The 12,102-nt window shown below is 41.2% G+C and overlaps 1 protein-coding gene across 2 annotated transcripts in view; it reads right to left on the reverse strand.

The window, feature by feature from the left end:
* Nucleotides 1–12,102, reverse strand: part of DNAH11 (dynein axonemal heavy chain 11) — a 383,233-nt gene that overhangs the window by 161,660 nt on the left and 209,471 nt on the right. For both annotated transcript variants that reach the window (XM_068235964.1, XM_068235965.1), the window contains 3 exons: nt 10,687–10,880; nt 6,822–6,984; nt 704–827 (listed from right to left, as the gene is read on the reverse strand). In XM_068235964.1, the coding sequence (XP_068092065.1) occupies nt 704–827; nt 6,822–6,984; nt 10,687–10,880 (481 nt within the window). The remainder of the gene's footprint in view (nt 1–703; nt 828–6,821; nt 6,985–10,686; nt 10,881–12,102) is intronic.

Here is a 12,102-nt window from a genome sequence, read left to right on the forward strand (position 1 = left end):
CGAGCCATCTAAATGGCTCAAAAAACGAACAGTGTATTCCCAGCATAAAGGCTCGTACACACGTCTGATGAAAGGCAACGACGGGTCTGTCGTCAACTCCCGCTGGGCGGGTTTTCAGCAGACAGTACAGTGTGTGTACAGTCTGTCGGTAGACTGATAAGGCTGTTTCTGAGCGATCCGCCCGGCAGACTGTACACACGCTGTACTGTCTGCTGAAAACCCGCCCAGCGGGAGGTGACGACGGTCCCGTCGTTGCATTTCATCAGACGTGTGTAAGAGCCTTAAGGCACTCTCTCTGTGTGAAAGGTAGGTGTGGTAGGGTTTATGGGCTACTGCTAAACTAGCAGCCAGGTGGAGTTTTGTTTGGTTTGTTTTAGCTTCCAAAGTTTACTGGTATTATCGAAAGATAAGCTTAGCACAAGTGCTTCATGGTAACAAACACAAATAAATAATAAAAAGTGGTGAATAGGTTATGTCAATCTGTCCCCAACCCCCTATCCGATACGGTTCTTTTTATGTCCCAGCTTTTAAGCACATTTGCTGAATAGAAGATGTAGCACATTACACTTCCATGTATGTTTTTCCAACACAAGGTTATCTTGCTGCTGTTTTATCCATGTCTTTTTTTGCCAAGAGTTCACGGTATCCACAGACAATTTATCAATGGAGAAATATCTTTCAAGAAATGTGTTGATGTAATCACCTGATGCTAACAAGTCATTAATCAGAACGAGGAAGCGCTCGTCTGGAACATGGGCATCTGTCAGCAAAAACACAGTGGGCATGTTCTTGGCTCCTGTCCTGATGTACAAATTGGCAAGATCCACCTGTAAAGGGAAGACTGCAATCATTTATACTTGCTGGAAAGGTTGATGTAGGTATAAAAACAAAAGACTCTGGGCTTTATGCGAGACTGTCTACCTGCATGGCTGTAGCAACACTGCAAGAAAGAAAGCCAGTACTAAGAGGGATGGAGATGGCTCTACGCATTGCCAAAGTGCTCCCTTGTTATGTTTTTAAGAATGTACTTTATTAGGCTTTGTTCACATCTAAAATCGAAATCACCAGCGATTTTCGATTTTCTGTGCGTTTTTTCTCCTCCCGGTGCTTACCTGCGCGCTTCAATTTTGTATACAGCGCTTTTGCAGAGAAGTTTGTTTTTTCACTTCCTGACTTGAGTCAGGAAGTGAACTCTTTGATCCAGAAATGAATAAATACAATGTATTTATATATTAAAGTGCAAATACAAAACGCCGCACAAAGCGATTTTGTGGACGTTTTGCACTTTTTCTAAACCTTCTATTGTAGCAAAATCGCCCTAAAAATGTTACAGGCACCGCTTTACTGAGCGGATCGGAAACGAACTGCTCAGATGTGAACTCTCTCATAGAGAATCATTGCACAAGCGCTTTCAGGGCGATTTTGCAAACCGCTGGCGCTAAATAATAGCGAAAGCACCCTAGGTGTGAACAAGCCCTTATTAATATCATACCATAAATCAATTTTTAAAGGTTTGGACAGAGTGTGAAAGGGTCATACCATCTCTCAGTTGCCTGTGCCCCCTGTATGGTACATTCTCCATTATTTCCTATTTTTGAGACAACAGTCACTGGAACATGAAGTCAAGAGAATCTTCTCTGTAGATACATATAGTAGAACACAATTTCTATACCTGCCCCCAATTTTAAAATGTATTCAAAGAACTTAGGTGAGAGGGGTAGGGAGACTGCCATATGTATTTCCTTTTTAATAATGCAAATTGCCTCGCTATCCTGCTGATCCTCTGCCTCTAATATTTTTAGCCAAGTAAGCATGCAGATCAGATGTTTCTGACAAAAGTCTGATAAGAGCTGCTGCATAATTGTTTCAGGTACAGCCAAAGAAATCAGCAGTACTGCCATAGCAGCCTCCATATTCCTTTCACTTCAGTCGCCCTTTAATTTTTGTCTATGTTTTTATTCAAGAGTTTTTATATTGCATTTTTGACTAACTTGTGTTGATGTAATATTTCCATTTTCTACATACCTGGGGCTTTTTCCCCAGCCCCCCTGAAGTCAGCACATTCCCTCTTCTCCCCCAATCCTCATATTATACAGATTTGTTTTTTAACCCAGGGCTGGATAGGCAGCCAAAGCTCCTTAAATTGGTGCAAAACTTTTTACGTTTCTTCTAACTGTTGTCAACAAAGCTGGCTCCTAAAATCGTCCTGCTGGCTTCTGAACTGGAGAAACTGGTGTTCAAATTAAATATTATTATTATTGATTTATAAAGAGCCAACATACTCTGCGGCACTGTAATATTAATCTGTCCAGTCCGGCTTTAGGGCCCGTTCAGACCATAGTGCGTTGCTATGCGTATTTGAGGAACGCGTGTAGAGTCCAAAAACGCGTACAACCGCATAGCAATGCTTTCCTATGCGCACGTTCACATCAATGCGTCTGATACGCATACGTTTCCAATCCGCAGACTTGCACGCAGATGTGTGCGTTGAGTTCCGAAACGCACACATACGCATGTCAATGATAATCAATGTACGAGTTGGAAATCCGCATGGTATTGCGTCTTGTCATGCGGATCTCATGCTGCGTTTCCCATAGTTAATTTCTATTTCCTGTATGACGCACTTCCTTTTCCAACATGGCCACCAGAAAGAAGAGGGGAGGGCGACGTGCGGCAGCAGCAGCTGCTAGAAACAGCGGTGTGGAGGTGTCCAGGAAAGCGCTCTCTACGGAAGAGGTCATGGTCCAGATGTACCCTGAACTATATGACAAGGGCCACAGTCTTTATAAAGACAAACAGCATGCCAGGCTGATTTGGCTCGAAATAAAAAAAAATAAAAAAAATAAAAAAAAATTAATAAAGAACTTTATTTATTACTTCCTCCAATTGAAAAGCACAGGCCTACTGTGGAGGAAAAAACGTGCATCAAAAAACGCGTACAAACGCATTAGAAACGCATACAGATGCATGCGTTCTTAATGCATACGTTTTCTGTACTTTTACCAAAACGCATGTCAAAAACGCGTACAACCGCATTATAAACGCATGCGTTTTTTACAATTCGTTTTCTGTAAATTACATAGTTACATAGTTATTTTGGTTGAAAAAAGACATACGTCCATCGAGTTCAACCAGTATAAAGTACAACACCAGCCTGCTCCCTCACATATCCCTGTTGATCCAGAGGAAGGCGAAAAAACCCTTACAAGGCACGGTCCAATTAGCCCCTAAAGGGAAAAATTCCTTCCCGACTCCAGATGGCAATCAGATAAAATCCCTGGATCAACATCATTAGGCATTACCTAGTAATTGTAGCCATGGATGTCTTTCAACGCAAGGAAAGCATCTAAGCCCCCTTTAAATGCAGGTATAGAGTTTGCCATAACGACTTCCTGTGGCAATGCATTCCACATCTTAATCACTCTTACTGTAAAGAACCCTTTCCTAAATAAATGGCTAAAACATTTTTCCTCCATGCGCAGATCATGTCCTCTAGTCCTTTGAGAAGGCCTAGGGACAAAAAGCTCATCCGCCAAGGTATTATATTGCCCTCTGATGTATTTATACATGTTAATTAGATCCCCTCTAAGGCGTCTTTTCTCTAGACTAAATAAACCCAGTTTATCTAACCTTTCTCGATAAGTGAGACCTTCCATCCCACGCATCAATTTTGTTGCTCGTCTCTGCACCTGCTCTAAAACTGCAATATCTTTTTTGTAATGTGGTGCCCAGAACTGAATTCCATATTCCAGATGTGGCCTTACTAGAGAGTTAAACAGGGGCAATATTATGCTAGCATCTCGAGTTTTTATTTCCCTTTTAATGCATCCCAAAATTTTGTTAGCTTTAGCTGCAGCTGCTTGGCATTGAGTACGATTATTTAACTTGTTGTCAATGAGTACTCCTAAGTCCTTCTCCAAGTTTGATGTCCCCAACTGTATCCCATTTATTTTGTATGGTGCTAGACCATTAGTACGTCCAAAATGCATGACCTTACATTTGTCAACATTGAATTTCATCTGCCATGTATGTGCCCATATAGCCATCCTATCCATATCCTGTTGCAATATGACACTATCTTCCTGAGAGTTAATGATTCTGCACAATTTTGTATCATCTGCAAAAATAGCAACATTGCTCACTACTGCATCTACTAGGTCATTAATAAATAAATTGAAGAGCACTGGACCCAGAACAGACCCCTGTGGGACCCCACTGCTAACAGTCTCCCATTTTGAGTACGATCCATTGACCACAACTCTTTGTTTTCTGTCCATTAGCCAGTTCCCTATCCATGAACACAGACTCTTCCCCAGTCCTTGCATCCTCAACTTTTGCACCAGACTTTTGTGGGGAACAGTGTCGAAGGCCTTTGCAAAGTCCAAGTATATCACATCTACAGCATTCCCAATATCCATATTAGCATTCACTACCTCATAAAAGCTGAGCATGTTAGTCAAACAGGACCTGTCTTTAGTAAACCCATGTTGATGCTGAGAAATAAGATTATTTTCTACTATGAAGTCATGTATAGTATCTCTTAGTAACCCCTCAAATAGTTTGCATAAAACTGATGTTAACCTTACAGGTCTATAATTTCCTGGATCAGATTTTTTGCCCTTCTTAAATAATGGGAAAACGTGGGCTGTACGCCAATCCACTGGGACTCTGCCAGTTGCAAGAGAGTCACAAAAGATAAGATAAAGGGGTTTATCTATAACTGAACTTAATTCCCTTAGGACCCGAGGATGCATGCCATCCGGGCCAGGTGCCTTGTCTATTTTTAATTTATTTAGTCTTGCCTTCACTTCTTCCTGCGTTAAGTATTTAATATTACAGTTAGAAGATTGAGACTCTTCCGCCTCTGTAGTTTGCAACAGTGCTGTTTCTTTTGTGAAGACAGAAGCAAAGAAAGCATTTAATAACTCTGCCTTACCTTGGTCATCCACCATTGAGTTCCCATCCTCATCCTTTAGGAGTCCTATACAGTCAACCTTTCTTTTTTTAGAGTTAATGTACTTGTAAAACTTTTTTGGGTTAGATTTGATATCCTTAGCAATTTGTTTTTCAGCTTCAATCTTTGCCTGCCTAATATCTTTTTTACAATTTTTATTGCACTCCTTATAATTGCTTAGTGCAGCCTCTGTCCCCTCCTGTTTTAAGACCTTATAGGCATTCTTTTTCCTCTTCATTTTATCTTTAACCTTTCTATTCATCCATAGAGGCCTTTTTTTATTCCTAGACATTTTGTTTCCATATGGGATATACATACTACAGTATTGATTGAGTATAAGTTTAAAAGCTTGCCATTTCCCTTCAGTGTCTTCCCCTTGTAGTACATTATCCCAGTTCACCAAACTTAGTGCCTGCCTAATTTGAGTGAACTTTGCTTTTCTAAAGTTCATAGTTTTAGTGGTCCCGCTGCCCCGTGGCCTATCAGTCACCAGCTCAAACGTTATCATGCTGTGATCACTATTTCCCAAATGTTCTTGAACCTGCACATTTGATACATTATCTGGTCTATTAGAAATGATCAGATTCAGTAACGCATTCCCCCTAGTTGGTTCAGTTACCATTTGAGTCAAGTAATTGTCCTGTAGTGCTGCCAGAAATCTGCTGCTTTTACCAGAATGGGTAGCCTCAATACTCCAGTCAATGTCTGGAAAGTTGAAGTCGCCCATAATTATGACCTCATTTTTACCTGCAGCTTTTTCAATCTGCTGTAGTAATCGCAGTTCTGCAGCTTCATTAATAAGAGGTGGCCTGTAGCATACCCCAATAAGCAATTGGCAACTTTTATTTCCACCATGAATATTTACCCAAACGGACTCCACATCTTCGCAATCTTCCTCCATCTCATCGTTGAGGACAGCTGTAAGAGAATTCTTAACAAAGAGACAAACCCCTCCACCTTTTTTCCCTGTTCTATCCCTCCTAAACACATTGTATCCTTTTAAATTAGCTATCCAGTCATGGCTTTCATCCATCCATGTCTCGGTTATTCCCACAATGTCATAGCCTTTGTCATTCAGAATGAACTCTAGTTCGTCTATTTTATTTGCAAGGCTCCGAGCATTGGTTACCATGCACTTTGTATTTTTACCACCACATTTACCAATTTTGTTTACATGAAATTGGCTACTTGAATTTTTACCAACCTCCTTAATCTTTACACTGCCCCACCCCCCTCTCCACCCTCCATAATGATAGGTTCCCACTGTCTTTTTACCTCATCTTGTCTATGTATTGAGACTTTATCCTCCCGCCTCCCCCCAGATCCTAGTTTAAAATCTCCTCCAACCGTTTAGCCATCTTCTCCCCCAATGCAGCTGCACCCTCCCCATTAAGGTGCAGCCCATCCCTGCTGTAGAACCTGTAGCCGACTGCAAAGTCTGCCCAGTTCTCCAGGAACCCAAACCCTTCCTTCCTACACCAATTTCTCAGCCACTTATTTAACTCCCTAAGCTCCCTCTGTCTCTCAGATGTAGCACGTGGCACTGGCAGTATTTCAGAAAACACCACCTTGGAGGTCCTTGCTTTAAGTTTATCTCCAAGTACCTGAAAATCATTTTTGAGGACCTTCCATCTCCCACTAACTTTGTCATTGGTGCCAATGTGTACCATGACAGCCGGGCATGCGTTTCTCACACGCAGCCAGTCTGAACGGACCCTTAAGCCATAACGTGATTTTAACAGATTGATAAAAATATCTGCAGATATTACATGCTGTCATATTGGTCCTTCTGATCAATATAGTTCAACCAAATACAAAGTAAGTAAAAACTATTCCAGTACACAACAATAATGATTAGTGTATTTGCCTTAAGGTCTTGGATGCTATATCCATTTTTCAGTGTGATCTGAAACACTTCAAGTGAGCCAATGTATGCCGCTAGTTTAGACAAACTTTGCTTTCCGCTGCCGCCCACACCAATCAGCAGAGCATAGCCTCGCGGTGCCTCCAAGATTCGACTAATGCGACAACTAAAAAACAAGACAAAAAAAACAAAACAAAAACAAAACATAAACCACAACTTAAGCATCCATGTACATAATAAAATCAGATTTTTTTTTCAGCTATCACAAATCACAGCAGCTGTTAGGTGGGCTAATGTTGATAGTTACAACCCTACTCCCAACTCCTCATCACAACATCACCTACTGAAATTAATCCATAGACATTACAACAAAAGTTGTTAAAATAATGACATTAATGACTAAGGCTGCTTTCACAGTGGGACGTTACAGGTGCACGTTAGAGCAGCCTGTAACGCAGCCCAACTCACAGCAATGACAAATCAATGGGCTGTTCACAGTGCCCACGTTGCATTACAGTGTAACGCTGCACGTTCTATGAAAGTGCAGCATGCTGTGCGTTATACGTGGTTTTAGCCGCGTTGGACTGTTTGCACATGCTCAGTAATGTAGGTTTTTTGTGTGCAGGAGAGGAGGAGGGGAGAGTCCGCTATTGTACATAGCAAAATGGCTAATTAATATTCACTGCACTGCAGTGTTTACTTCCTGGAGCGGCCGCTTATTGGCTGGTGGGACCACGTGATGCGGAGTGTTCCGATCACGTGGTCTCTGCAGTCTATAGAACAAAAACGGTGCACCAAGAGCCGCATAACGCGGCTCAATCTGGTGTCCAACTTCAACACCACCATGCGTTGCGTTAGCCGTTAGGGGCACGTTATGCGACTTTATTGTCCCCTAAAACACAATGTCTTGGTGTGAAAGAGCCCTAAACGTACAAAGTTTCTTTGCAAGCTTTAGAAACTTTAAAATTCTGCTTCAGGCATGATACAGAGAAGTACAGTTCTGATCTAGTTCTGTAACATGCCTGAAGAAGTTTTAAAAGCTTGCAAAGAAATCTTGTACAGTTAGTCATTAAAGGTATTACCTAAAGTACTTTTGTTGTAATGTCTTTGGATTCTCTCCATGACTGACACTGGACCACATACAACTACTGAAATTAGTGTGCTGGGTTGACATCACTAAGCTGAAACTAGTAAAGCTAATTATTTCTGCATTGCTTATATTTTGTCTAAGGTTGTGTGGGCAGCACAGTAGCATGGTGGATAGCACCAGCCTGGGCGCTAACTGCACAGAGTTTGTATGTTCTCCCCGTGTCTGCGTGGCTATCCATCGGACACTTCGATTTCCTCCCACATCCAAAAAACATACAGATAAGTCAGTTGGCTTCCCCTAAATTGGCCCTAGGCTACGAAGGACACATAATAAATTTTGTAAGGATTCAATTATAAGCCCCTCTGAGGCATAGATAGTGAAAAAAACTATACATTCTGTAAAGTGCTGCAGAAGATGTCAGCGCTATATAAATACTAAGTAATATTAATAATTAAATACATGACTCTCAATGGACCGATGCTTAAAAGAGACCAGTTAGGTAAAGAACAATATTGTTAAAGGAACACTATTGATTAACATATATTTTTTTCAATTGAGATAGGAAATGTTTGGGAAGTGCTGCTAAGTACTGGTGTATACATTTCACTGGCAACCTCTTTGTTTACTGTTATCAAAATACTTTCAAACTTTACTGACAACAAAACTGACGGCAGAATGAGCCATGAGGAGAGGGGAAATTCCCCTCACACTTGATCAGTTAACACTGTGTGTAACTTGTGTGAGAGAGAGAGAAAGCTCACAGCTTTTGTCACAGCTTTTCATACAGGTTTTTGCTTTCTGAGAAAAATACTCTGTAGTCTGATATGCAACACTGGCTGTGCATTGAAGCAGACACCCTTCTGCAATCGATTTGTCCCAATATAGCTAAATCCTACACTCGATAAATCAAAGCTTTTGCCTCTGATATTTAACATGAAAGTAGGATAATAATGTTTACACAGCTACTTAGACATTATTTGCAATTTGTCATTTTAGAACACTTGGGCATTGATAGTATTATTTTAAGTTTAGTGAAGCTGTACAGAGCTTCATTATTCACGATCCCCTTTTATAATTTTAGGTATAAGAAGTGTACTGAAATTAAAGAAAACCTCTTGTTTCATAAATATACGCTTACTTGACTGTATGGGAAAAAGTAAAGGTGTACACTACAGGAAAACACTAGGATAGGTCAACTAAAAAAATTTAATTACTTTTTTTTAACTTCTGATGTACAAACATCCTTCTAAAGAGGCACTTGGCCCAGACTGAGACCTGCATTTGCCATTTAGTCCTACCCCATTGCCTGATAAAGCAGGGACATACTTGCAAAACGCGTTGCAAAGAACTTTCTATCAATAAATTTTCTTTTTTAAAACGATAAAGGGGTTCTTCAACCTTAAAAAAAAAGAAGAAAAGTTTCACTTACCTGGGGCTTTTACCGGCCGCCTGCAGACGTCCTTTCCCACGCCGTCACTAAAGGATTCTCATGCCCCTCGGAGCGGCTCACTTTTCCATTATTCGTCTACCTAGACAAATGCAACTGCACCTGCACGCGCCCTCGCTCCTGCTCACGATGCCAGAAGTGTCCTGCGCAGGCGCAGTATAAAGTTTTCTTGTACTGCACCTGGGCAAGACGCTCCCGGGATTGGGAGAGAGAGTGAGGACATGCATGGCAATGGCCGCGCAGGCACAGTTGCATTTGTCAAGTTACACGAATAATGGGAAAGTGACCCGTTCCGGGGGACATGAGTATCATTTATTGGCAGCGTGGGACAGGACGTCTGCAGGAGGCCGGAAGAAGCCCCAGGTAAGTGAAACTTTTTTTTTTAAGTGCTTGGAAAAACAAAGAGAAATCGAGAGCCCGATATGGTGTAGTATTGTTAAGTTGGTTGTGGTTAAAAGCAAAATATTTTAGATATACTCACAAACATGGGTTACCCATAGGCAACCACTTCAAGTGCAGGTGGGGAGTATTAGAACCTGACCCTACTCAGGTTTTTAAGATGTCGCTCTCTGTAGATAGGAAACGGGGTAGCACCACTCCACCGAGGGTGGACTCAAGATTTCAGCAAGGCTTGGTGTACAGAGGCGCCAGAGTAGAATAAAAACGTTAAAAAAAGTCTAAAAGAGGGGTATGTTCAGGTGGACTTACCTCCCTCAAAAATATAAAACTCAATTGAGTCACAATATATCAATACAAAAATGTTTATTGAACTTCACTTAGTGCAACGCGTTTCGCAGGTGTGGTCCTGCTTCATCAGGCAAACAGGAGTATAACTCAATGGGTCTAGATGCAGAAGTAAGAACAGAGGCGCTCACTTCTGCATCTAGACCCATTGAGTTATACTCCTGTTTGCCTGATGAAGCAGGACCACACCTGCGAAACGCGTTGCACTAAGTGGAGTTCAATAAACATTTTTGTATTGATATATTGTGACTCAATTGAGTTTTATATTTTTGAGGAAGGTAAGTCCACCTGAACATCCCCCTCTTTTAGACGGTTTTTTAACGTTTTTATTCTACTCTGGCGCCTCTGTACACCAAGCCTTGCTGTTTTTTTTTAAGGTTAAAGAACCCCTTTAATATGTTTTTGTGTCTACTTGGAGGAGGTAAGTCCACCATCTTTATCTTTTGATGCCTCTGTTCACCTTGTACTATCCTTTTAAAAGGAATGGGTTACAAATGGTACTCCTATTCAATATTACATGCACCAACTCTTTGTGGAGTTCTTCTTTAACCGCGCATGTTTTTTGATGATGTCTGCATATCACTTACACATGTTGCATGGCATCTTCAAACAAGACCAGATTCATGGCTGCATTCAGCTCATTGTAGCTGTCTAGGGCTTCATCAAGTGTTTTCCTGAGGGCATCCCATCCTTGGACAGGCATATAAGATGGCTCTCCAACTCCATTAGCAAAGTGACTAAATATAAGTGGCTGCTTTAATAAGATGTGGTCTTCGATACCCTAGGGAAAAAGCGAAAAGACAAAAGACTTTTTTCATTTTCAGCACTATTCAGCCTTGGCACTTTGCATTGTGGACATAATAAATCATAACAAGAATTCTTTGGTTGGTCAAGTTGGTCACGTTTTGATCATTTTGATCATAATTTACCTTCCCATAGCCTTTAGCAACTCAACACCTTATTGCAAGTCAAAGGGAATTATTTTTCAGGGTTAGTCTTTCTTGTACAGTTGCTCCACACTCATGATAATCTACACAACAGACACATTGTTTGATCAGAAGACGTGGACAAAGATCCGCAAAATGCATTATCCTCCAAGTGTCTGATCTCATTTTTTTTTACTTACCTCATTAGCTTGGTCCTTTCTTAGTGGTAAGGGATTTTAAAACTTTTATTGGTTTTCTCCAGCCATTACCCTCATACCCCAGGGCGCCTCCTCCCCCCTAGTTCTTTCTTTCTTCTTACCACTGGGGTTTATTTCGGTTTACCAGTTTCGTCTTTAACTCAGGTGGGCAATGCTTTTATGATGGAGGTACTAACTGGCCATGCCAGTGTCTTATCAATGGGTACTGCAGTATTTGATGAGCATGAGCTCTCCAGAGACTTGCAAATAAACTGGAGCTGTGATCATCCCAACAGAGACCTCAAGTAGACAAAGATAGGTGCTAGAGGCTGTGACCAAATTAAACACATTAATTCCAAACTTTTGCACCCACGGAGGAAACAGTCACTAATGACATGATGTAAAATACTGCAATGTTTTGATAACTAACGTCCTTTATTTTTGACAACTTTGGTGGGTTTTGATCCAGCCAGAGGACACACATTCTACCAGGGATGTTGAACTGCAGTCCTTAAGGGCTGAGCTCCTAACACATTTGTTGCACAGCTCAAATAAATTGATGGAACTGAATCAGGAAAGGTAGGGTTCATCATGTGGAACAGATATCTCCATTTCTCAGTACATCCTGAACACTGGCATGGATATTGTCCTCGAGGACTGGAGTTCATCACCTTTGCTCTACACCCTGTTAATGCTGCCACCTCTGTTCCACACTTCTTATTTGGCCTCAAGGACATTATTCACAGCTAACTTGTTAGCTCAAGTCCACTTTTTATCACCCTTGCCCCACCTAGGAAATGAGGACTGCCCCCAAGGATAAAGAACTGAAATTATAATGTGAGGGATAATAAAGACCGTTTCTAAAGCCCTATACACACGC

The sequence above is a fragment of the Hyperolius riggenbachi genome, chromosome 5 (genome assembly GCF_040937935.1).
Source record: "Hyperolius riggenbachi isolate aHypRig1 chromosome 5, aHypRig1.pri, whole genome shotgun sequence".
In the NCBI taxonomy this organism is placed as follows: Eukaryota; Metazoa; Chordata; class Amphibia; order Anura; family Hyperoliidae; genus Hyperolius; species Hyperolius riggenbachi.